The 26,688-nt window shown below is 55.4% G+C and overlaps 1 protein-coding gene across 2 annotated transcripts; it reads right to left on the reverse strand.

The window, feature by feature from the left end:
- Window positions 1-271: 271 nt before the first annotated feature.
- Window positions 272-18,902, reverse strand: CYP26B1 (cytochrome P450 family 26 subfamily B member 1; the record flags this gene model as incomplete). 2 transcript variants are annotated; one of them, XM_082281534.1, is made up of 6 exons in its annotated part: window positions 272-664; window positions 2,012-2,293; window positions 3,464-3,619; window positions 4,623-4,898; window positions 16,540-16,764; window positions 18,699-18,902. In XM_082281534.1, 6 exons carry the CDS (start codon window positions 18,900-18,902, stop codon window positions 272-274), a joined length of 1,536 nt encoding a protein of 511 aa, XP_082137660.1. The 2 variants fall into 2 exon arrangements, with proteins under 2 accessions (XP_082137660.1, XP_082137661.1); XM_082281535.1 differs by lacking the exon at window positions 16,540-16,764.
- Window positions 18,903-26,688: the final 7,786 nt, after the last annotated feature.

Here is a 26,688-nt window from a genome sequence, read left to right on the forward strand (position 1 = left end):
GTCAGCCATCCCAGCTCGACTCGGCTTTTGTGGATCTTCCTCCCTCCCAACAAAACAAGACGACGCCGACGCCGCCCCGACCTTCTCCGTGTCCCGCGGGAAGAGCAAAACGCTTTCGGCAGCTTCCCTGCTGGAAAAGCAGTCCCGATCTGGAGGTGAGCGCCGTGGAGAAGCTCCTCATCCCTCTCTCCTCCCCTCCTGTCCATCCCCTCGCCCCCACCCCACCCCTGCGTCCCCCGGCCGCCCGTCCCTGGTGCCACCGGCGCGGGCTTTACACGGTGGCCCCCAGCATGGCGTCTGTCCCCGTCAGGATCTCGTTCTGGTTGGAATCCAGTCCGAAGAATTTGACCTTGAGTCCGTCAACCGGGTGGACCACGGGCACCAGGGTGATTTTGGGGAAAGTCCTGGTGGCGAGCTCGAAGCGGCTGGTGCTGGCCAGCTCGATGGCCAGAGCCTTGAGGAAAAGCTTGGCCAGGTGCTTCCCCAGGCAGGTCCGTACGCCTCCTCCGAAGGGGAGGTAGTGGAACCTGCCGTCCTTGTCTTCGCTCCGGCCCTGCCCGAAGCGGTCGGGATCGAAGACGTCCACGTCCTTGAAGACGGGAGCAGTGTCGTGGGTGTCCCGGATGCTGTACATCACACTCCAGCCCTTGGGGATTTGGAAACCCTGCGGAGAGGTGGGAAGGGGTGGGGAGAAGAACAGAGTGGGTCAATCCTGCTGGAGAGGGAGAGGGAGCAGGGGAATGAGATAAAGGAATTTTGTTTTCATGGAATCGTGGGATGGTTTGGGTTGGGAGGGACCTTAAAACCATCCTGTCCCACCCCCTGGCATGGGCAGGGACATCTTCCTCTATCCCAGGGTGCTCCAAGCCCCATCCAACCTTGGACACTTCACCCACAATCCCTGGGCAGTTTCTGCCAGGCCTCACCACCCTCGGAGTTTTCCCTGCTTATTCCCATTTCTTTTGGGTTTATCACTTGAGTGTGATGCAGATTCAAAGGAAAAGCAGAGAGCACAGCACAGAGAGATGGGAATCCTGGCTTTACTCCTCCCTCTATCCCAAGGATTCGTGGGACGATCCATCCCTTTATTTGCTTTGTGGTCACTGGCAGGAGCTGCCTACCAGGAACCCCGTGGTGCTGAGCAGGGGAAGCAGCTTCTCCCATGCTGTGCCATGCCCCACACACCAGCCAGCCCTTCCCAGAGCATCCCAGAGGACCCCACAGCATCCCAGAGCATCCCACACCCCGCTGCCTGTCAGCACCACACACCCAACACCCACGTCAGCGCCCGGGCGATGAGAAGTGGGGTGGATTTATCATCCCCTGAGCACTTTAAAAGGTCTCTGACTCAAACCATTGCATTAGGAGGATTTACAGTGACAAGGCAGCTCCCGAGATTTTGTTTTGCTGGGAGGAAATTCCAGCCATGGTGGTGACTAATCCGCCTGTCATCCGGCCGCCTGGAGATGCCCTTTGCCGTAAACCTTTCCCCTGTCACACCCCAGCTCAGAACTTGGCGTCACTGTCACGAGCTGGCCTTTGAAGCATCACACCCGTCTGCTCTTTGACAGCCCCAGTGCATCCCTTGCTCTGCATCCCATTACTCCGCTGCATCCGGAGCAAATCCCATCACCAGAGACACAGAATTAATTAGGCTGGAAAAGCCTTTGAGATCATCAAGTCCAACCTGTGACCTAACACCAGCTAAGCCACGGCACTGAGTGCCACATCCGGGCTTTGCTCAAGCCCCTCCAGGGACGGTGACTCCACCACCTCCCTGGGCAGCCCATTCCAGCACCCAGCCACTCTTTCTGGGAAGAATTTTTTTCCTAATACCCAGCCTAAACTTCCCCTGGTGCAGCTTAAAGCTGTGTCCCTTTATCCCATCACTGGTTGCCTGGGAGAAGGACTTCATTAGGCAGGACTTCATTTACCCCCTCGGAGCTCTCCTCTAAGCCAGGCTCAAGCGAGCTTGGCTGTTTTGGGGAGCTCAGGCTGCAGCACTACTCACATCCAACTCGAAGGTCTGCAGCACCGTCCGGTACCCCCCTGAGATGGGGGTGAAGAGCCTGAGCACCTCCTTGATGACACAGTCCAGGTAGTAGAGGCCATTGATGTTGTCCAGGCGCAGGGAGCCCTCGCAGATGCAGCCGTTGTGGAGGATCCCTTTGCTCCGCAGCTCCTCCCGCAGCTTCTCCAGCACCCGCGGGTGTTTGAGGAGCTGCATGATCAGGGAGGTGCTGGCGCTGGCTGTGGTGGCGTAGGCGGCGAAGATGAGCTCCAGGGTGCCGTCCTGGGGGACAGGAGAAGAGCCAGGGTGAGACAAAGGGGTGAGACGGAGAGGGCACCAACCTCAGCACGTCAAGGTGCCATGGGGTGTTTTTCTCCCCAAAACTTCTCATCCTGGCCTTGGGACCATGGAATGGTTTGGGTTGGGAGAGAACTTAAAGATCATCTTGTTCCAACCCCAAGGACACCTCCCGCTATCCCAGGTTGCTCCAAGCCCCGTCCAACCTGGCCTCGGATGCTCCCAGGGGTGGGGCAGCCACAATAGCTCCCCAAAAGAGCTGCTCCAAAGATTTAAGCTCCAAAGGGGCCAAGTGACCTGAGGAGGGGTCACATCACAAAGCTGGGAGAGGGAAAAATGGAATGTGACCTACAAAGGGAGATGTTGGAGGAAGATGGGTTCTCCCTGGTGATTTCCCAGCGGCCAGGATGGATGAGGGAAATCGGGGCAGAGTTTGTGTCCGTTGTAAACAGCCTTGGACACCTCCAGGGGTGGGGCAGCCACAGCTTGGTCACACTTAACTGGAAGGTCACTGCTCGGACAGCCGCCACAGGGAGCTTCCCACAGAGCCTCCGAGGATCAGAGAGGCAGGACAAAAAACCCAGGAGATGGCTCCTGACCTGCCATGACCCAGCTGCAGGTAAGAACCTGCTGAAGGGCTCCTGTGCCCTGCAAAGGAGGCACCAGGAAAAGTGGAAGGGTCAAGGGATGAAGCTGATCAAGGTTGAAAGCTTCCGTTGTGACCAGGGAGGTTCATGTCGGCCATCAGGGAAAATTTCTTTCCTGGAAGAGGGGCCAAGCGTTGGAAGAGGCTGCCCAGGACAGCGGTGGAGTCACCATCCCTGAAAGTGTTAATAAACTGAGCGGATGTGGCACTTTGTGGTATGGTTTAGTGGGGATGGAGGTGGGATTTGATGATCTCGGAGGCCTTTTCCAAGCTTAACGATTCCATGGAATGCTTTGTAGAAAGGGCTGGGCACAATCAGCAAATAGATAAAGCAACTGGTTTGGATCCACCAGACCAGGATCCACCAACGCATCGTGGTCCCTCATCTCTCACCGGTCATCCCAGGTCTGCCCCAGGAATTCCTCCCTGGGCTATCCCACACTTTTTCCTTCAGGAAGGCGCTGCCCTGAGCAGAACAATCACAAGGAGACCCCAGGGAAGAGCTTTACCTTCAGCTCCTGCATGGTCAGCTCCTTGCCGTGCTCCTTCCCACTCTCGATCAGGATGTCCAGGGCGTCAGCGTAGTCCTTGCCCTGCGTGTTCTGCAGCTTCTCCTGGATGGCTTTTTCCAGCCCCTTCTGCAGCGTCTCCCGGGCTCGGATTCCCTGTGGAGCAGGAAGAGGTCAGACCACACCACCAGCAGCACCTTGCCCATCCCAGGAGCTGCAGACGTGCTCAGGACAGGTCCAAGTCATAAAAGCAGAGGCTCAAAGAGGGGTGTGAAGGTGTTGGAGGTGTCCCCTGGGCAGGAGGAGTAAAGCCGGAGTGGGGGAGATCACAGGCAGAGTAATCAACACCTAGGTGTAAATGACGGGTCTGGGCTGGGAGCCCCTGTCCGGCACCGGTTCACAGCCCCCGGCTCCTCCTGGGATGTATGGAAATCCCTGGGAAAATCGGCTCTCAAAGGAAGGCCCATTCATCCCAAAGAATCCTCTTCCCGAGCAATTTGATCACCTGGTCCCAGTAAAGCAATTCCTACGGGAGTGCAGCTGCTCGGGGCTAACCTGCTGCTGGGAATGATTCCGGACTGCGAGGGGATGGAGTCATTCCCATGGGCAAATAACAATAAAAAATAAATCCGCAGGGATGTCACAAAACTAAATTTGGAACCCTTGTATTTCTGTTATCAGAATTCCCCACGGGAAAAAAATAGGAAATTATGTCTATTTTTTGTTATGTTTTCTTTTTGCATCATTCATCAAAAAACCTGGAATACTCCAGGAATTGTAAGGATTTGTCTTAGTTCTGGGAATTACAAGGCCCTGTTTTAGTTCTTGGAATTACAAGGACCTGTTTCACTCCGAGGACAAGAGGGAATGAAAAGGAGAAGGGTCCCACGAACTAAAAAAACAAAGGAAAATTGCCGAGCGAGGAAAAATATGAATTCAATTTGGGAAGTCCTAACTATTTGCTGTTATCAAACCACTCTAATCACCAAGGAATGGATTTTCCTCTGTGCTCTCCGCTAAATCGGGAATAGTGGCCCAAAATGGGCTCCTTGAGGTCAGAGGATGAGAAATCCCCCTGAGAACCGGGAAAGGTGTGGAATAATCGCTGCCCGTTAATGAATCGGTGCTATCAGGGTGGAGAACCCAACCCAGATCTCACCCTCCTGTAGCCGCTGAAGGGCAGATCCATGGGCAAGGAGAAGACGTTCTCCACAAACTGCTGGTAGACCTCGAAGAGCCGGCCGAGCTCCTCGTCCGGGATGCGGAATCCCAGCAGGACGCGGATGGCCATGCGGAACGTGAGCTTCTGCGTCTCGTGGTACACGTTGATGGACTCGGGGTTGCTGCTCCAGGCCCGAAGGGTGTCCTTGATCACCAGCTGGATCTTGGGGAGATAACTCTCCAGAGCCTCGTGGCTGAAAATCTTGGAGAAAACCTACAAAAGACAACAAGGAGAGGTTTCTCCACGGCCCCAACACCCTTGGCCTTCTCCAAGGTCATCATCACGTGTCCTACACGGAGTTGTCACCATTCCAAACTCTTCATCCAGAATCACCAATTCCTAAAAAAGCTGCCAGAGACATCAGCTCCTCCCGAGATTCCCAACCACGACCATCGCAAGTGACGGGGAATAACGGAGCAAAGCAGGGATGGGAGGAATTCCTTCTTCCCGTGTGTGGCAGGAGGGACAGAGCCCGCTTTCCATGTCTGACAGATCCCAGTTATGTTCATCCCAAGGTCTGGATGTTAGTAACACACCTTTTCCACAGGGATCCTCCAGTGTCCAACGTGGGTGCACAGGCAAACACAATGGGAAAGCACAACTCTCCCAGCGGGAAGCACTGACAATTCCTCCCACCTCTCCACCACCTTTTTTTTTTCGTAAATGCATGTAAAATGAAGCAAAATAGTTATTTTGGAGCCTTCAGGATCTGTGTGGAATCTGGCTGAACTCCGACAGGGGTTCAAGTGGGGAAGAGCCTCTGCACGTACGCAGAGGCCACGATCGCCCTCGGCTCATTTCCTTGGGAAACCAGGAAAAAAAAAATTCCTGATGTCAGCAGCCAGCATTAATTTAAGCTCTGCGAGTAAACAGTGAGCAGGACTGGGCCTCCCCAGGTCCCCCACGCTAACGGCTCCTTACTCCAATTTTTTTCCTCCAATTTGGGCCCGGGCCCGCGCGAGGAGCTCAGCAATGCCAGGAATGTCCCTTCTCGGCACAGCAGCGCTTTCATTCGGCGTTCCCGCCGCATCCCTCCCCGAAAAAGGGGGGAAAGTGCTGTTTGTTTATTTTTTATTAACCTACACACACGCACGGGGCAGGACGCACACGCACCGCAGGCCTCCAGGAAAATCCAATTAAAGCAGGATTCCAAGGAGGGAGCTGCGCGCCGGAGCCTCCACCGGTGGCCGCTTCCCGGCGGGAATGGAGGCGAGGTGGGGGGGCTGCCAAGCTATCAACCCACCGAGAGGAGCGAAATCAAAGCCGCCCCCTCTTTTCCATGAGCACCGGGCTCGCCGGAGCTGTAAATGTGAGAATTTCCTCCGCAGTCAGCACTCCAAGGGAAAGGTAATATTTTCCTGGCTGCGACCCCTCATTGCTAATGCCCGGCGTTCCCTGGGAGTTTGTTTGGTGAAAAAACACCTCTGTCCCCTCGCAGCTCCGGGCAGGAGGCTCCGGAGGCTCCACAAGAGCCGCTTCACAATGCCCCGGGTTGAGCCCCGAGTTAAACTTGGCACACGGCGGGCACAGCGCGGAGCTCCCCATAGAAATCCTGGGATGGGAGGATGGATAGGGAAGAAAATCCAAGCGGATCGGCCTGGAGACAAGGAGCCATCCCTGGATGGCCGCACGGAGCCGAAGCATGAATGAATGAGAGGAGGAATCAATGAATGAATGAATGAACAGCAGGGAGCGAGAGCACGGCGAGGGCGCGGGACGGGGCGGCTGCGGCTGCCTCCTGCCTGCATCCAGAGCGGCTTTGGAGCCTGGAAAGGCTGCGATGTTCAGGCATTTTCTGCTGGAAAAAGCAGCTGCTCAGGCAAGAGAAGCTGGAGTGGGTAAAGCCGAGACACCCGGCTGCGTGGGGAAGGTGGGAAGGGAGGGGGAAAGGGTTGGTTCCCTGGTCCGTGAGCAGGACACTGAAGCTCGATGCAGAGCCGGCATCCCTGAGCTGTTCCACAGGGATGGGACAAGACCACCTGGGTGGGGCCGGCAACGGTACCCCACCGTCTCCTCATCCAGCTCTCCTCTGCCCTTCATCCACGCTGAGCAGCTTGGAATAAGGACAGAGGCTCCCAGTGAATGGCCCCCAACACTTCCCATGCCTCAGTTTCCCCAGCTGGAAGCACGGCCAACGAGGGGACAACCTCTGCTTTAGGAGCACCGGGTCTACATCCCTGCTTGGAGCCACCATCCCACTGGAGGTGGCCCTTGGGGCTCCTGGCCTCATCCTTCCCCGGCATCTCCCACGGGAGAAGCACGCGGGGAGCCCCTGCTCCCTGAAAAAAGGACGCAGTCCCAGATGTGCCTCTGGTCCCAAAACTGTGGCTGTGGTGGAGAGGGCTGGATCCACAGCCCTGGATCAAGCCCGGCTCCCAAGAGGGAACATCGTGTCCCAAGGATCGATGTGAACAGATAGGAGGACCCTTGGGAAGAGAAGACCAAACCCCTACGGGGTCAACGGAGTCCTGCCCAGCCTGACGAAGGGGAGCAGTAAGCACTGGGGGGTGAGGGGGATTTTTTTCTTTCCCTGCAGTTTTTGGAGCTCTCCTTGTGCCAGGAGGCTCCTCCAGCTGGCTGCTCCCTGGAGCTCCCAACCACGTCCCGAGCCCCGGCCACGCTGCTCCGTCCCGGCCGCCGCCGCCGCCGCACTCACACCGCCTAATCCCACATGTCAGCAGATCCTTCCCCGGCCAGACACAAGTCTGGATCCCCTTCCAGTCACCTCCAGTTCAACCCTGCATCTTTCCAGTTGATTAAAAAGGAGGAGAAGGCAGCCAACTTTCCCCGACAAACCCCAGCGCGTTCCTAGCCTAAAATTCCTGCGCCCTCTAGTGAAGTCGAGCCGAGCGGCTCAGCTGCTCCAGGAGCGAATTCAGGCAAAGCCAAGGAGAATCAGGGCAAAAAAAAAGTTGTTCCAGAGCTGCCAAGAGGCAAAACCATCTCTGAGCTCAGCTTTGTTAACCCTGAGACGGCACAGCCCGGCACGAGGGCTCACAGCAGTGCCAGGACTTTGAGGGATGCTGGAAAGAGCCCCCAGTTTTTCCAGGTTGGGATATGTCCCAAAAAGAGCCAAATCTGGGGATTTGCGCCATCCAAGGGCGTTCACTGACACCACACACCTGCACCGAAGGAGACCCCACCACGCAGTGAGCCTGGCTGGAACCTTCCCACTCCGTCTCGCATGGAAAAAGGATATTTAAGGATTTATGGTTTTCCAATGGCAGAAAATGTCTTCCCAGTGCCTCAGCTCCAGCTCCATGTGACAGCAAAGTGCCCCCAGTCCCAGCTGGAGAATGCCCCAGACCCATCCTTAAACCTTGGCCAAGAGGAGAGGGAATTTGAGGGAATTCTCTGAGCTCCAACAGTGATGCCATGCATGGTTGGGGTGGGAGGGATGATGTTTTCCATGTTCCCCTTCCCACTCCAAGCACCAGCACCCATCTCTGCCTTTTGCCAGCCATGATTTGCAGAGCCCATCCTCCCAAAAGAAGGAACGGAGCTTTCCTTTCCTCCCCTCCGGGAGGAAAACTTAAATTTTGGGATCAGCCACCTGCACCCCATCCAGCCCAGAGCCGCTGGCCCAACCAAAGCAAGGCAGGAAGAGCCTGGAAATGTTTTCAGGAACTAATCTGGCACCTGCCAGAGGTTTGGCTGACAGGATATGTCGGGAAGCATCCAAAGCAACATCTCAACCTGGATTCGCCCTAATTCTTCCCACATTTCCAAAGACCAGGCTGTGTTTGTCCCAGCCCTGTCCTCCCACCACATTACCCTGGATGTCTGCCCCTCTCCAGAGCCCATCCATCCCCATGCTCCAGCAGCCTTGTAAACCGGGATGTTTTTGGAGCAGGCTCACGGACAAGAGGCCGTCCTGGTACTGGGAGTGTGAACAGAGGGAAAACACAGCAAAAAGTCTGGGAAGGCACCACAAAAGGAGAGAAAATTCCACAAAATCCCGCTCCTGCCTGGGCACTCTGAGGTCTGTTTATAAAAGGTCCGGCCTTTGCTCACAGCAAAGAACCGATTCCCTTTCTCCACTTTTTTCTCTGGGAAATGGAGCACATGGAAGGTTCTGTCCTGGAGGAATCCAGGCCCTCGTGGATGCTCCAGCCTCCAAAGGGAGTCTGGGAACAGTAGCTGGATCCTCCAGGCTGAAAGGAATGGTGTGCCTTTGCCAAATGATTCTCAAAAAAATCTGCTGGAAAAAAAATACAAGGATCGTTTTGGATCCTTGGGCCATGCCAGGGTGCACCTTTGAGGGCTGTCCCTACCCCTGAATTTTCCATGTTTAAAAAAAAAAACGGTTTGTGAGAAACTCCAGCATTTCCAGTCAAGTTCAGAATAAAATTAAGCCCAAGATCTGCATTTCCCCACAAATCAAAAATCTCCATGTCCAAGAATCTTCCCTACAAATCCCCCACATGGCATGGGAGGCTCTCGATCCCAAACCCTTTAAGGCTTTAATTCCAATCCCAAACCCCTTAAAGCTTTACTTTCAATCCCAAATCCTTTAAGGCTGAGGGGTTAAAGGGGATGTGGGGGAAAGCCGGGACCGAGCAGGATCTGCCTCAGTGCTCCCTCTGCAAAACTGCCTCTGTCTCCAGAAAATTCCATCCCCAGCAAAATCCCATCCAGCAGTTTTGGATTCTCAACCCAATTTCTGGGGACACCAAAAGGCACCGGGGTTCATCAGCTCCTCTCCCTATTTCCTCACGGAGAACGAGGAGAATAAAATTCACCTTGCTCTCCTCGAGGAGGGAGGAAGATCCCACATCCATGGGTGTCATGGCAAAGAAATGGCAGCTGTGTCCGGAGAAAAGGGATCAGAAAGGAGGGATCAGCTGGCCAAGATCCAGCTGGGATGCCTGTGGATGGAGTCTTTGGCTGGAGCCGTGGGGAAAGAGAATCCCGCAAACCCGCCGGGCATGGTCAGAGCTCACATTCCTCAGAGAATCATGGAATATTTGGGTTGGAAGAGACTTTAAAGACCGTCTAATTCCAACCCCTGGGATGGGCTATCCCAGCTGGTGATGGAGCACGCAGCAAATCCCACAAAGGTGGTGTGGACACAGGAGTTTCCCTGGTGACAAAGAGGAGGAGAGCAGCTTTCCCAGGTAGCCAATGGAAGCTGGAAATATGAGAAAATTCCCATTTTTTACTGACCAGATGCATTTTCCTGGAGCACGGAGAGAGGACAAAAGGGAAGGATCCCTATGGATTTAAGTAACAGAGACAGGTCTCTCCTAGAGACAAAGCCAGATTTAAAAAGAAACCAGTCCTTGGTCCTGCCAAGAATTCCAGAAACTGGGAACAGAGCAGAGCAAGAGGTGGCCACACTCAGGAGGCGATGGGTGGGAAATTCCCAATCCATGGTGCAGCCACTCCATCCCGAAGGAATAAAAACACCTTCTGGAGCATGCACGGTGCCGTGGCAGGAATAGGGAAAAAGGCTTGGAAAAGGGATTCCTCCAAGGAAATCCTGAGGATTGCAAGAGCTCTGCGGGATGAGCAAACACCTGAGGAGCTCCTGCAGACCAGGTAAGGATTAGAGCTCCTCCAGGGAAGAGGTGACAAGGGCTGGGATGACCCCACAGGGTGATCCCAGCTTAAGGCCCCCCCTCAAGGAGAAGGAAGCTGAAGAACCGGCAGCTGAGAGGGATTTCACGGAAGGAATTCCCGCTGGGAAGCGATGGAGAGCTCCATTGTCACCAGAGGGATAAGTGGGATGCTACAAACCCCAGCTGAGGAGGTTCCTTGGGCTGCTCGGAGAGATGGAGGAGGATGGATGGATGGAAAAAACAAAGGAACCATGGTGCAGGACGGATCCTGACTCCCTGACATCCCTGGGATTCGCTCCCCATCCCTTTGGAAGTAGAGCCTGGCTTGCAGATCCACCCAGCCCAGAGCGCTGCTGCCCAAGGAAGGGCTTCGCCTTCTCTGTGCCTCCCAGGACACCCAAAAACTCCCACCCTGGATGGCACGGGAAGGAGGAAAATCCAACTTTAGGGATGTTCCACAGCCACAATCCCGCTCCGCCAGCAGAGCGGGCTCGGAGCTCGTGGGAATTTTGGGGTGGAAGGCACTGTGAAATTCCACCAAATTTGTATTTTAGCCAGGAGCTCCTCCACTTGGCTTTTTTTTTTTTAATCCCTTGGAATTACTCTGGATTTACAGCCCTGGAGATGACAGCACTGCTTGGTCTAAAGTTAAGGAGCCAACCCAGCCCAGGAATTCTCTCCCCAGACCGGGAACAGAAGCCCTCCTCCATCCATGGAAGCTTTTCCCTGCTCCAGAGGCTTTTGCCCATGGATTAAGGCTGCCAGGGCACGGAGAAGGGGCCGGATGTGATGGCAGCTGGAATCCAGCCTGTTTTGGGAGCGGGCTCGGATGGATTGGGATGGTTTCTTTTCCACCGTGGGATTTACGAGGCACAAGGAGTAGGTCGGACGGACATGAAGAAAAAAATCCTAAAAACCCTAAAAAAACCTCTTCTTAACAACCTGGGCTTTTTGTAGGAAAGGTCCACTCCTGCCACCTCCCATCCCTCCTTCCTCCTCCAGCCCTCTCCCCCATCCCAATCCCAATCCTTCCCTCCCCCCAGCCGAGCCCACAGCAGCTGGTTTATATTTGGCTGTAAATTTATGGCCCCTTTTGTGTTCTTAATCCCCCCGCAAACGATATGAAAGCCTCGGACCTTTCCACTCGGTGCTAATGAGCTCAACACTTGCGTGCCTCGGAGGCAGAGCATTAATTGCGGTGTGTTAATGAGCGATGGAGCTTTGGACACTGAGACAAACCAGGGCCGTTCCTCCCGCCTGGAATCTCTGGATGTCTCCCCAGCAATCCCATGGATTGCTTTTATTTTATTCCTTCTTTGCCTTTTTTTTTTTTTTTTTTTTTTTTGAGCCGGCTGTGCCTATTTTGGGATGGCTCCGCAGGAACACGGGTCTGGAGCTCTCCTGCGCCAAGCTGGATGATGCCAAGGAAAGTCTGAGTCCCACCTTTCCCCTGCGGATCCTGCGCCGGGAATCTCCTTCCTGGCCCCGGGCTCTGCTCAGACTTGACCTAAACCCTAAAGGCCATGTCCTGGTTGTTTCCAATTCCCATTTCCTTCTCCACCAGGATCCCTTGCAGGCACAGGAATGCTGAATTCCAGCTTCCCGCTGGGATTAGATCCCATAAAAGCAGAGCCTGCGGTATCCCTGAGATCAGGTTTGTTTTGCCCTCATTACAGCTCCTTTCACCTCGGAACCAACACTCCCAAAATCTGGGGTTTCATGGGTGGAAATGGGAATTGAAGAGATTGACAAGGACAAGATGGGATCAGGTGGGACAAGGATGGAGGGAAGAGCCAGGCTGGGACAGGGAATGGCAGAGGTGGCACCGCTGGGTGGCCAAAACAAGAGCAGGATGGGGTGACCACCAGAGCATGGAGCAGGAGCCAGGAATGATCCCATCACCCCTTCCAAGGGAGTTCCAGCAGGAGAGCAGGAGCTCCAATCCCAAGGGATGACGTTCATCCCTCATGGGGTGGGCAGAGAGCGGGATCTGCCACCAAAACCCCGGAGCAAAGACCCTGCTCAGCCAGAGGTGGGAGCAACGGGGTCACTCCTGTGAGGAACCTGCAGGCGATTCCAGATGAAAATTCCACTGTGGAGCTCCAACTCCAGCAGGGGTGGCCCAGCTCCTTCTCCAACATCCGGAGCAGCAGGAGCAGCCTGGCCGGGATAACTGTCCCAGGAGGGCAGGAGAGGAGTTTGGAGTTGCTTTTGTTTATTCCTTGTAAACTGCTCTGATCTCCCAGCTCCACCTGAGGTCGAGGCCGGAGCCATCGAAGACGATGGCAGTGAAGCCGTTCCCTGCCGCAGGAATTCGCTGTTCCCAGCCTTCCATCCTGCCCCACATCCCTGCTCCAGGCTGACTCCATTCCCTCATTCCCTCTCTAATGACCGGAGAGTTCATTTCCCAAAACAGGGAGGTTTTCCTCAATTTATAGGAATTTCCAATGCCCGTGACATCTGCAGTGAAGCCATTCCCTGCCGCAGGAATTCCCTGTTCCCAGCCTTCCGTCCTGCTCCACATCCCTGCTCCAGGCTGACTCCAAACCCTCTCTAGTGACTGGAGAGTTCATTTCCCAAAACGAGGAGGTTTCCTCTGATTTGTAGGAATTTTGACAACCTCCTGGAGGGGAATTTGATAAATTCGGGATGGGAAAGCAGAGAGCTTCCATAGGGTTAGGATTGGGGTTTGCTCCTCCTGAGCACCTCCTGCATCCCAGAACCCTTTTCCAACAGGATCAACCCTTCTGGCCATTCTTTATGGAACAGGTCAGTGAATCCATAAAGATCCCCAAAAACAGCTGGGACAGGGAAACAGGAAAGAGAGAAGAGCTCCAACATCCAAATCATCCCAGCTATCCCTGATCCCATCCAAGCGTCCTCCAGCGGATCCAGCGGCAGGAGCCGCAATTTGCTGATCCTGGAGTTCCACCGAGGAGCTAAAATTCCTTGGAAAGCTCCACCGAGCAGCTGATTCCTGGCAAGATCCCAGAACCCTCCTGCAAGAACATGTTGGGTTTGGAGCTCATCTTCACATCCCGGTGACAATCTGGAGACCACGGATCGTCTGCCAGGGAATGCTGGAAGAGGAGCTGCCGGTGCTGCTGGAAATAAATGCAGCTCCACGGGGTTTTGGGGAAGATAAGAGGGATTTATGGCCACGGACACGAGCTGGATGTGATCCCAAAAGGTTGGAAGGGCAGCAGAGGTGGGTTCCACGCTCCGCTTTTCCCCATTTTGGCCAAAATCCTGTGCCAGCTGAGGAATTCCACCTCAATTTCTAGCAAGGTCAGGGAATTAAAAAGGAACAAGTGAAGGCTCGAGCTCAGAGATGAGGCAAAACCCGGAATTTAAGAGGGGGACTGAACACCAGGAAACCCCACAGTGCTTTGAACTGGATCAACATCCACCAGAAAGATTTCCCGGGAAATCCTCTCCACCTGGAGCTTCCAAACCTTTCAATCAATCTCTCAAGGGCAGCGTCCTCGCTGTGGAAACTGGGGAGTTCTGGGGAAAATTCTGCCTTTGCCAAGCTCTTCGCTTGGACCCCTGGTGGGTCAAGAGGACAACTCGGGCTAGGTTTGAGATTTAAGCTCGTCCTAGGTCCAAACCCTTTCTCCTGAGAGCGCCCAGAGTTTCGGGGCGGGGAAGAGCTGAAAGTCGAAGGCGCTGAAGAACAAAAGCTCGGTGTTAACGAGCTCCGAAGAGGCCGCACCTGATGGGAAAAGCTTTAATCTGATCATCGGAATCTTGATAAGAGCGGAATGATCGATTTTCGCCCCATTAGAGGCAGGCTCGGCTTATCTCTGTGTGCGGCTCGGGGATGGGTTTTTTTAGGGAGGATTCAGGGCAGCCCAGGGTGGGTGAGGCAGGGAAAGCAGCAATTAGCAGGAGATGGGGTGAAGAAATCAGGATAAACTCCTGAATTCCAGGAATGAGCCCCCTCTGTGCCCAATCTCGAGCCGATGAAAGGGAAAGCTTCAAAAAGAATGAACTCCCGGAGCATCCCAGAGCCGCTGATCCCGGGAAAAGAGTTGGGGGGAGCTCAAAGAGCACCAAGGAGTGGGAGAAGGGGCCGGGGTCATCCTGGGACAGGGTTTTGTTGGAATATCTGTGCTCAGGAGGCCTTTAGCCACCCCTGATGCGGGAATTAGGATTCAGGAGTTAATTGGGATTTACGAATGAATTAGGATCCTTGCCAGCTTGGAATCGCAAGTGGTGCCAAAAGTGATGGAATTATAGAATGGCTCGAGTTGGAAGGGACCTTAAAGACCATCAATTCCCACCCATTCCACGGGCAGGGACACCTCCCACCATCCCAGGTGGATCCAAGCCCCAGTGTCCAGCCTGGCCTTGGACATTCCCAGGGATCCAGGGGCAGCCCCAGCTGCTCTGGCAATTCCAGCCCAGCCCCTGCCCACCCTCACAATTCCTTCCTACCATCCGACATCTAATCAGGCTGGAAAAAGGCTTTTGAGGAGCACGGTGGAGATCTTTAGGACTCGGAATACTCCAAAAGCATTGGGCTTCAGGGTTTAGGGTGGGCCACGTGGTTTTTCCATGTAGGAAAACGCCAGGAGTGAGAACACCAGGAAGAGGCACGGAGGAGAGAGGCTCTGGCGGGTTTGTGCCGCTGGCATCGCTCCTGCTGGGGCTGGCACTGCCCAGCCCAGCCGTGGTGCCAATTCCAAACCCACTAGGATCCCACAGAGGTCAGGCTTCCCTTTTCCATGACCCCATTCCCATAACCCTCGCTCCCCTGTGCCTGCTCGAGGTGGGAATTCCGTGGTTTTTTCCAGGCCATCGCAAGCAAAGGCCACGTTTTCAGGAGCAAAAAATAATCCGGATGTGCAGGAGGGTGAAAGGAGCAGGGAATGGGCACAGAGGCACCTCCGGATCTCTGCTTCATCCCACTAAACCTTCCCTGGATAGGGAATAAACGGGAGCCAAAGCTGCTGCCGAGGAAAAGGCATTGTTCCCGTGTCCCTGCACTTCTCCTGCCACCGATTCTGCTCCTGGATGGAGGCAGCCCCATCACCCTTCCTCTTGGACAGCAAGGTTGGAAAAATCTCTCCATCCTTCAGGAAAAATCCCAAAATCGGAGGGGCTGAGTTAGGCCTGGCCTAGGCCAGACCTAGGGACAGACACAGCCTTTTTTTTTTGTGGTGTCACTCCTAAAAATTGTGACTAATGGGTGTCATGTGCTGTTTGTTTTCCCATCGTCTCCCCCAGGACAAAAGAGGGAAGGACTGGGTTTGGAAAGGATTTTGCAGGCTCCAAAATAGGAAACGCGTCCGGAGCAGGGAGCAGAGAGGACCTGGCCTGGGGGCAGGGATGGGGACAGCCTCGTGCCCCCACTCCGCAGAGCTGGGAGGACACCCCCCTTTCATCCCAAATCACTCCCAGCCCAGATCCAGCTGGGAATGAGCCGGACCCATGGAGGATGGGGCGTGACAGCCGCGCCACCGCTGCCACCAGCCCTGCAGCAGGGGGGACACAGGGACAGCCCCCACCTCTGCGGGGGCTCAGCACCCCCAAAACAGGGTGACACAAAAGGGTCCCAGCACCCCCAAACCAGGGTGACACAAAAGGGTCCCAGCACCCCCAAAACAGGGTGACTCAAAAGGGTCCCAGCACCCCCAAACCGGGGTGACACAAAAGGGTCCCAGCACCCCCAAACCGGGGTGACACAAAAGGGTCCCAGCACCCCCAAAACAGGGTGACATAAAAGGGTCCCAGCACCCCCAAACCGGGCTGCCCTGGGGGCTCTGAGGGTAAGGGGGGGGTCTCACCTCAAGGTGACACAAAAAGCATCCCCCCAACCACCGCTTCACCCCGGGACCCCCACCTGCATCCCACATTCCCTAAAATCCAAGGAAGTTCTCAGCACCACCAGAGCACCCCCTCCAAGAAAAACCCCTTGGGGTCTCCCTGCAATTCGGGGGGCGGGGGGGGAGGAGGGTCACAATGCCCCCCAGCTCTGCCACATCGCCCTTTTAAGAGCCCTCCCGGCGTGTCCCCATCGCGGGGGGCGAGGGGCCACACGCGGGTGCCCCAACCCCCATCCCATCCCATCCCATCCCATCACCCCTTGAAGCTCCTCACGGGATCAACGCGGCCGCGGAGCCCACGCGGGACTCCCCCCTCCCCCTGCCCCAAGCGCGGGGGATCGGCGGGGACGGAGGGGGAGAGAGAATAAATAACGGGAATAAAGGGAAAGAAAGGCGGAGGGGGAAAAACGGGGGGGGAAAAGAGGAGGAAAAGGGGCGGGTTTGGCGCGGGGACACACCGACCTTCCTCTTGTGGCGGTGGATGTCGCCGATGGAGTTGGCCACGGTGTTGGGGCCCAGCAGCATCCTCGTGCTCCGCGGCCACTCGGTGCTCACCAGGTGGTGCTCCCCCATCAAGATCTTGCGCACGTTCTCCGCGCCCGTCACCCGCACCAGCGGCCGCCCCAGCAAGTGCGTCTTGAACACGTTCCCGTACTTCTCCCGCCGCGAGGACTGGAAGCAGGAGCCCTGCGGGCGGCGGGATGCGGTTGGGATCGGGATCGGGGGGTCGGGGTCGCCCCCACGGGGAGCCCCCCGCGGCGGTGCCGCGTGGGAATTGGGGTTTTTCGAGGGGGAGAATTTTCGGGGGGTCACCCCCGTGCCCGGCACGTCCCGCTCCTCCCGCAGCCCGGCGGGGGTCGGTGCCCTCCGCCCCCCCTTCCTCCTCCTCCCTTTACCTCCCCTGTCACTTTTTAACGTATTTCTCTTTTCCCCCCTCATTTTTCCCCTCTTTATTTCCCCCTCCTTCACACCCTCCCCCTCCCTTTTCCCCCCCCCTCGCTTTTTTGTCTTTTTTTTTCCCCCCCCCCTCCCTCCTCTCTCAGGCTGATTTTACTCGAAAGGCAGCGCTTTGCCTAAGTAAATCTCCAGATTTCAGGGACTTTAATAACTTTCCCACATGCTCCAGGGGCTTTTGTCGGCGAATAGGCGGCCGGAGCCGCACCAACAGCGGGGGGGTCCCCCCAAAAAACCCCCCTGGCGAGCGGGGAGAGGCGCTGCGAGCGCCGCGGCCGCGCCGCTGGGCTGGGAGCGCGGGTGTTTATTTTGAAACAAAAGCGCGGTTGTGAGGTTCAGATGTTCAGGTGACCCTGTTTCTTGATCTGCGTAAATATAATTAAAGTCCTTTTTGTGGCATTAATAAAGAGTTATTTGTACACCATTTCCAGGGCAGCACAAAGAGCACCTTTATACGGCACAAGTTGCGAGCCGAGTCCAATTTATACAAAATTTTGTATTTTTAGCCCTGGACTCTGTTTGGACGGAGCCTGTGGAAAAGCGAGAACCCTTTTCTGGTCCCCCTGTAAAAATCTGATAAATTTCTTTAAAAAATAAAGCCCTATTGAGAGCGTGCCGTTAACCCCTTCGGCGCCGGCGGCGGAGCGGGGCCGCCGTGGCGGGGCTTCCCCGGCGGTGGCGGCAGGGGGGGACACCGGGGGACGCCGCCGCTGTCCCCGCCGGGACCGGGCTGTCCTGCCCCGCCGCCGGCTGCGGCAGCGAAGGGCGGGAGCATCCTCGTCTGATTATTATAATTTTTTCTTTCTTTTTTTTTTTTTTTTTTTTTTTTTCCTGGGAGGAGAGAGGGGGAAACCCTGGCGCTGCTTCGCCTCGGGGGTTCCCTCCCGGGATGCTGCGAGCCCCGGGGTGCCCCGAGCCCGACACGCGGCTCCCTCCGAAGCCGGGCACCCCCCGGGCGCCTCCTGCCTCTCCTCGTCTCGGATTTTTCCCCTTTTCCCCCCGGTTTTTTGGCAGCCGCCCCTCGCCCCGCGGTGCGGGGGGATCCCGCTCCGCCCGCCGCTGTTGGGCGTTTAGCGAGGTTAATCCCGGGTTAATCTCCCGATTACCTCGGCGGGCTTCCCCCGCCGCGGGAGCCGAGCCGGGAGCAGCCCCGGGAGCGAGGATGGGACGGGACGGAGCCCGCGGCACGGGGGGAACACGAGCGGCGGAGCCGCAGCCACCCCGGGCCGCCTCCCGCCCGCGGCTCCGGCGTCACCAATTTCGTTTTTTGGCAAGAACTGAGGCTGAGGAGGGGAGGAAGAGAAGGGGGCTGGCAGCCCAGGGGCGATGCCGAGCCCTGGCAGCCCCCGCCGGGGGAGCCGCGCCGAGCCCGGCCGGGAGCGCAGCGCGGGGCGAGCCCAGCCCGGCCGCGCTCCCTCGGTTCCCCCGCAGCCACCGCCGCTCCCCCGGCTCCTGCTCTCCCTCCCCAGCTCGCCGAGAAGCCGCATGATGCAATCGGAAGGAAAAGAAGACGGGGAAGGGGGGAAAAAAAAAAAAAAAAAGGCAAGAAAAAGCTTTCAAAAGCCTTTAAAAAGCCCTTACCGATATTAAAAAAAAAAAAAAAAAAAAAAAAAGGGAAAAACCGGTCGCAACCCACCTTCCAGCGAGGAGCGGGGAATCCTCCTTACCTGCAGCAGCCAGTGGAAGGTCTCTCCGATTAAGGGGAATCCCATGGAGCCTTTGGGGATTGGTAGCTTGCAGGTTTTGTCGCGGGTGGCAGCCCAGCGGAGCTGCCACAGCTGTTGGGACACGGCCAGCAGCAAAGTCAGTGACACCAAGCACGCGGCGAGGGTAGCCAGTGCCGAGACGAGATCAAAACTTGCAAAAAGCATATTTGGAAGAAGGAGGAGGAGGAGGGTGGGGAGAGAAACAGCCCCTTGACAGGCACCACACTCGCACCCACACACACGCACGGAGAGAGGGCGAGTGCGGAGCGCCCGCTCGGCGCTGCCTGGGGGGTCCTGGGGCGAGGGGGGCCCCGGCTCGCCCCCCTCTCGGCTGGCAGGTTGGGAAAACAGCGAGGGGAAAGAGGGGGAAAGGAGGAAAATTCAAAAAAAAAAAAAATTAAGAGAATGAAGGGGGGTTTAAAAAAAAAAAAAAAAAAGCTGTGGTTGTTCTGCCCCTCGCTGCGAAGTTTGGGCTTGTTTGGGATAAACTTGACAGAGTGACACGGAAAAAAAGCACCACGAGCGCACGAAGAGAGAGGGGAAAGGGGGGGAGGAAAAATTAATAAAGGAGGGAAAGCAGCGCCCCGAAAGAAAAGGGTGTGGGGGGAGTGAGGAGGGGAAAAGGCGAGAGTAAAAATTAGCAAAAAAAAAAAAAAGAAAAAAAAAAAGAAAATAAGAAAAAAGGGGGGAAAAAAAAAAAGAAAAACCTTGGAGTGGCGGAAAAAAAAAAAGGACCCCCAAAAGTCCAACTGCAGATGCTCTGGCTCTCGCTCGCTTGCAAGGCAAAGCCACACACACCAGAAGAGAGAAAAAAAAAAAGAAGAAGAAAAAAAGAAAAAAGGAAAAAAAAAAAGGGGGAGGGGGGGGAAAGAAAGAAAGAAAAAAGAAAAAAAAAAAAGGAGCGAGATTAAAAAAAAAAGTTCAAAAAATCTTAAAATAATTCAGCCGCGAGCTGGAGAGATGGAAGAATTAAATAGCTGTATATATGTATCTACACACACGCAGCGAGCCGGTTCGGTTTATAGCTCTATCTCTACATATATATAAATATCTCCCTATAAATACAGATCTCTCGCGACGCCGCTTATTTGGGAGCCCCAGACTTTTCACCAGACTTCTGTAGAGAGAGAGAGAGAGGAGAAAAAAAAAAAAAAAAAAAAAAAAAAAAAGGAGGGAGGCAGGGCTGCTGGGCAAAGCCCCTCTGCACTGTTCGCTTTGAGGCAAAAGAAAGTCAAATGTGTGTTTATATAGAGGCGGGGAAGCCGGGGCTGGGCCGGCCGCCAGCGCCGCTGCTCCCCCCGCGCCCCCACCCGCACTTCAGAGGCTCGGGGGGGCCGGGCCGGCCCGGGGGACGCGGCGCTGGAGCGTGCGAGCCCTGGCGAGGAGCCCGCGGCTCGGTCACGCCGCTCTGCTCGGCCTCATCCTCCTCCTCTTTCTCCTCCTCTTCTCCTCCTCCTCCTCCTCCTCCGCCGCTGCTGCTCCTTCCCCGCCGCCGGCCTGCGGAGAGACGAGCGCGGCTCAGCCCCGCCGCCCCCCGCCCGGCGCCCCCCGCCCGGGTTAACCCTTGGCGAGGCGCTCCCGGCATCGGCCCCCTTCGCCACCCCACGGGTGCCCTTCGCCACCCCATTGATCCCCTTCGCCACCCCACGGGTGCCCTTCGCCACCCCATTGATCCCCTTCTCCACCCCACGGGTGCCCTTCGCCACCCCCATCGATCCCCTTCGCCACCCCCATCGATCCCCTTCGCCACCCCCATCGATCCCCTTCGCCACCCCATCGATCCCCTTCGCCACCCCCATCGGGTCCGCTTCTCAGCCCCCCCATGCCCTCAGTGATCCCCCCGGCGAGGGTCGCCCCGATATTTAAATCCTCCGTTCTCGCCCCGATATTTAATCCGGGATTGTTTCTCCTCGCCACAGCCCCCCCGATATTTAATTCTCGGTTGTCCCGTCCCCCCCCCCCCCCCCAACACTAAATCCGTGATCGTTTTCCCCTCGCCAAAACCCCCCATTATTTAATCGCCTTGGAATTGTGTGTCCCCCCCCCCCAGTATTTAACCCTCCATCATTTTGTCCTGGAAAAAATCCCCCCCACACCCCATTTAACCCTTGATCCTTTCCCCCTCTCCCAATATTTAATCCTTGATTATTTCCCCTATAACAGGCTCCCCCCAGTATTTAATTCTTGATTAAACCCCCCAGTATTTAACCCTTGATCACTCCCCCCTTGCCACAACCCCCCCAATATTTAATCCCTGGTCCCCCCCGAATCTAACCCTCAACCACTTTCCCCCAATATTTGATCCCTGTTTAATTTCCCCCATAATGATCCCCCCCGATATTTAACCTTTCACGGCTCTCCCTCCCACCACCCCCCGATATTTCTCCCCCAATCACCCCTCCCTTGCAAGCATTCCCTCTTCCAGTGAGACCCCCCCCAATATTTAACCCTTAACTCTTCCCCCTCATTAATCCCCCCCTTTTCAATGTCCCTCCCCCCAATTTACCCCCTAATTATTTTCCCCTGGCAGGGATTTACCTCTCTGCCCCCACCCAGGCACAGATTTACCCCCACGCCTGACATCAATTCACCCCAAGCACTGATTTTTTCCCCCCCCTTTCCCAATAATTTCTGCCTCTCTATTGATATTTCCCTTCCCTAATTCCCTCCTTGGAACGATTTCCCCCCTCCCTCGATGATCCTGACCCCCCTCCCTTTCCCCTGCCATTATTTCCTTGCTGATTTCCCCCCATTGCAGGGATTTTCCCCCCACAAGGATTTGGCCCCTTGCAACGGCCGCCCCCCGCCCCAAATTAATTCCCCCCTTGCATTAATCCTAAACCCCTCCCCTAATTACCAGAGATAATTAACCCCGCAATGATTTCCTCGGTGCCCCCACGACGTTTGGGGGATCTGCTCTGGGCTGGGGGGGATTTTCCTGCTCCCCCTCCCCGCTGCTTCCCAGGCCAGGCTGGGTGTCCCCGCTTTTTCCAGGGGTGTTCCCATTGTCCAGGACGCTCCAACCCCCCCGGATTCCCTCTCTTCCCCCTCCCCAGGATGGCAGCAGGTACCGGGGCCGCCCGCTCGCAGCGGCTTTGGCCGAGCATTTGCTTCAGATTACAGGAAAAACAAAAGTTCTTTGAGTTCCCCCCTTCTCCTTCGCCCCCTCCTCGCCCCCCCGGCTGGGCCGAGTCTGTTCCCGGTGGGATCGCGGAGCGCCGGGAAGAGGGGGCCGAGCACCCCTGAGGAGTAGGGGGTGTCCCCTCCTCGCTGTTTTTGGGGTGACCCCAGGGGGAGCCAGGCTGGAGCCCCTTCCCTGGATCCCCTCATTCCCGCATCCTTGGATATCCAGCCCCGCTCCCCTTTTTATCCCGGTGTATCCCTGTCCGGAGAACACCCCCCCCCCCTCCCATGGCATCCCATGGGAATTCCCACCACCGCCAAGGCGCATCCCGGCGCGGGAACCCCTCCCGTGCCCCCGGCCCGTCCCCTCGGGCTGGGATCCCCCTCTGGAGCGGGGTTCCCTTCCCGGGGCTGGCGCATCCCGGGGCTGGAGCCCCCCCCGAGCCCGCCCCGGCCCCGCCGCGCTCACTCCCGGCCCTGCGGCCCCACCCGGTGGCGGCCGCGGGCACTGCAGGAGGCGGCAGGTGGCGCTGGCCCCGTCCCGCCCCAATCCCGCCCCAATCCCGCCCCAATCCCGCCCCAATCCCGCCCCCTCCTCCCCCCCTCGGATGTCCCTGGGCTCGGTCCCCGTTCGTGTCTCCCAAGCATCTTCCCGAAGCACCTTCCCAAAGCACCATCCCAAAGCTTCTTCCTGAATCTCCGGCCCAAAGCGCCTGATCCCATCCCAAAAAAGCCCTTCCGGGAACACCTTCCCTAAATGCCTTTCCAGAGTCTCTTCCCAAAGCGTCGTCCCGAAATATTTGCCCAAAGTGGCTCCCAAAGCCCCTTCCCAAAGCGCCTCACGCTGTCCCAACTCCCCTTCCCTAAAGCGCTTCCCAAAACACCTTCCTGATGCCCCTTCCCAGATCACCTTCCTGAAGCCCCTTCCCAAAGCATCTTCCCAAAATTCTTGCCCAAAGTGACTCCCAAAAGGATCTTCCCAAAACACCACCCCAAAGCCTCTTCCCAAAACCTCTTCCCAAAGCATCTTCCCCAAAGCATTTCCCCCAAGGATCTTCCTAAAACACCCGCTCCAAGCACCTCACACCTTCCCAAAATTGCCTTCCCCAAAAACCTTCCCAAAGCTTCCCAAAGACCCTTCCCGAAGCATCTTCCCAAAAATCCTGCTCAAAGCACCTCACACCTTCCAGAAGCTCCTTCGCAAACCTCCTTCCCTAAATATCTTCCCAAAACCACCCCTGACCGCAGCACCAGCTCTGGAAAACACTCCCTGGAATTCCCAATGAGGAGGCCTTCCCTCCTCCTTCCTTTTCCATGGAAAACCCCATCCCCGGGATGCTCTTGGCAGCCCCAAAGCAGCAGAATTCCTGTCCTGAAATCTCCCACTTCTTTCCAAGTGTGTGGAAAAGCCTCTCTGAAGGGCAGGGAAAGGGGCACGAGTGAGCCACCAGCACAGAATTCCATAGGAATTTTATGGAAATGGTTCCTGCTTCTTGTCCCCGTGCTGGAAATTCCGGGAGAAGGGGGAAGAGCCTAAAAAAACATCTGTGGGGTTTTAAGGGTTTCTCTTGGAGCAGATTCCCACCCTCTGGAGGTAAATCCAGGCTTTTCCAAGGTCAGAGGTGGCGGAGCTCAGACCAGGTGAGCGGGATGCAGCCACGGCATTCCCAACTTTCCATGGAGTCTGGGGAGTTTTGTCACCGTCCACAAACGAAGCCAAGGGGCCGGGAAATCACAGCTGGCGTGGGGAAGGCACCGGGGCAGCGACAATTCCCGAGGGGAGAGGGGCGATGGCACCCCAGGAATTCCCATCGGGAATGGGAATGCCGGGATCTCATCCCCCCCCCCCCCCCCCCCCAGGATGCTGCAGTGGCTTTGGGGCTCAACCAGCTCCCAAATCCCGGGGTTCAATCCCGCTTTTCCCACGGGATTGGACCCCAGGGTCCAATTTTGCAACACGAACGGGATCCTGAATTTCTACCTTGGGAAAAACTGGGAATTTCGGTGCCAGGAGGGAACAACATTCCCATAGGAAAAGCTCTCTCCGGGATCTCCCTCTGCCTGGGCCCTACAGCACCAAAATCCCCTTTGCTTCCCAAATTCCCTGGGATTTCCCGTGCCCAGAGCGGGCAACGCTCTCCCTGCAGCTCCTAAAAATTCCAGCGCTGTTCGATTCCAGCTGGAGAGAGCAGCAGAGAGTCCCGGAGGTTCCAGCCGGCGCAGCATTCCCGGGATATCCTCATTCCCAGGGAACATGGGGGGGCTCTGCCTTCCCGGCTCACCCCAGGAGAGGTGCTGGAGTTGCTCCCTGCACACAGGAACTCCCTGCGGGAATTTTCCTTCCCTGTTTTCCGCTCCCTGGCGGAGGCAGCTGCACCCCCTCGGCCGCACGGACGGATTGGATTCCCTGAGAAAATTCCAGAGGCGCTCCCAGGTAATATTTAATTTTAATTCCTTTTTTTGTTGGTTTTTCTTCCCCAAAGGAATAATCCCTTCTAAAATCAGCGTTTATTTTTCTCCCTGTCCGAGGCTTCCTCACATCCCTTCCCTTTTTTTGTTTTACACTCTGATCCCCCTTTCCTTATCCAGGCAAAACATTCCCGAATCTGGAAGAGTTTGGAATGAACAGGTGGAATTTTCAGCGTTCGTGTCTCACTCGATGACTTTTTTTTTTTTTTTTTTTTGACCTCATCCCATTTTTAATTGAGAATATTTCATTTAAAAAACTCCCAATTCATCCAAATATCTTTCATTTTCCAGCCGGGATTCCCTGCTAGTGATCCATTAGGAATGTCGATCCCGTTTTATTTTCAGTCTGATTGTGGGGTTTATTCCCATTAATTAATATTCCTGATAACACTTTTATGACTGATTTAATAATTGGGATTTAATAATTGGGATTTAATAATTGGGATGCACCACGAGCTCCTTTCCCGCCCTCATCCGCCTGCACAGGTGAAGCTCAGGATGGCAGAATCCATGGAATTCTACATTCCAGAGGAATCCCAGCTCCCAGCCCCTTTGGAATTGAACCACTGCCCCTTCCAGGCCGATAACGAGGAGGGAGGAAAACCCCACCCCCATCCTGCTGTGAAAATCAGGGAATTCCAGATTGGAAGTGACCTTAAATATCCCATCCCAAGCCCGTGCCGTGGGCAGGGACAACTTCCACCATCCCAGGGATTTCGACCCAAAAATATTTCACTTTTACAACTAATCCCGCAATTTCATTGAATTGTTGCTCCCAAATCTCCAACCGGAATTTTTTGCATCCAAACCCTCCTCTGGAATTTTTGCATCCAAGCTTTCAACCTGGATTTTTTTTTTGCAGCCGAACTTCCAGCTGGAATTTTTTTTGCACCCAAGCCCCCAACTGGAATTTTTTGCAGCCAAGTTCCAATTCCTTTTCCTTACCCCCCAAACTTCCCGATCAAGTTTTGCTCCTTCCTCAATTTTGCTCTTTCCACCCCTCCACCTCCCCCAAATTCTGCCGGGGCCTCGGGAGCCGCTTCTCCCGCTGGGAGCAGAATTCCACCACTTCCCCCTGCTGGGAATAGGCCCTCATCCCTGGTTTGGGGCTTTGCTTCCCAAAATGTTTTTCAAACCAGGCGCCTTTCCAGCCCTGCACTGAAATTTGGGAATTGTCATCACTGCTTTTTCCACCCTCTGGATGAACAAACAACCACCACCCCCTTGGACAGCAGAAATCCCGCGGGAAGGGGCGCGGATATTCCGGGATTTTGGGAGCGATTGGCTGCCGCGGCTCCCGCTTCTCCAAACCCCATCTGGAAAAATCCCTGGGAAGAAAATCCGGATTCTTTTCGCCACTCACCCAACCTCCAAGTCCAAGTCGGCCCCGGCGGCCGCTCCCCACTCCCGGGAAAACTCGGAGCGTTTTATAGCGTGGGAGCCGGGGTGGTCCCCGCCCACAGGGGGGAAAGTGCCACTGGAAAATGAGGATTCCCAAGGATTTAGGGATGATGGCAATGTCAAGCTTCCCCCCCCCCTCCAGAGCCTCCGGCCCGGTTCTGCCTCGGCTCCATCACCCCGCTCCCAAAATCCCGCTTTTTCAATTCCAAATGCTCCAAGAGATTCCTCAGCAGGGGCTCCTCCGCTTTCACTCCCTGCAGGAGCAGATCCTGGGGCTTTTCCCTCCTTTTCCTATTTTTTTCCTTCTTTTTTTCCTCTTCTTTTCCCTCTTTTTTTCCTTCCTCTTTTCCTTCTTTATCTTCTTTTTTTTTATTATTGTTTTCCCTTTCTTTCCCCCCTCATTTTGTCCCTTCTTTTCCTTATTTTCCTTTATCCCTTTTTTCCCTATTTCCCCTTTTCTTTCTTCTTTTTCCCCCTCCTTTTCTCCCTTCTTTTCCTCCTTTCCTCCTTTATTTCTTTTTCCTTATTTCCCCTTCATTTTCTCCCTTCTTTTTATTCTTCTTTTTCTCCTTCATCTTTTTTCTTATTTTCCCCTTCATCTCTCCCTTCTTTTCCTTCTCCTTTTTATCCTTTATCTTCTTTTCCCTTCATTATTTTATCACTTCCCCCTTCTTTTCTCTTCTTTCCTCCCTCATTTTTCTTCTTTTTCTTCCCCCTTTTCTCTCATTTTCCCCCCTCTATTTTCCCCTTTCCCCCCTCTTATTTTCCCCTTTCCCCCTTTTTATTTTCCCCTTTTTTTTCCCCTTCTTCCCCCCCTCTTTTTTTTCCCTTTTTTTTTTTGGTTTTTTTTTCTGAAAAGCCTCCGAAACCCAAATGTTTCTGCCCGCAGTTTATCAAATTACATTTGGGGACAAAGAGCTAAAGTGCATTTTCTTGAGGGCTTTGACAACTGGGGGAG

Source organism: Coloeus monedula, assembly GCF_965178545.1.
Source record: "Coloeus monedula genome assembly, chromosome: 5".
Classification (NCBI taxonomy): Eukaryota; Metazoa; Chordata; class Aves; order Passeriformes; family Corvidae; genus Coloeus; species Coloeus monedula.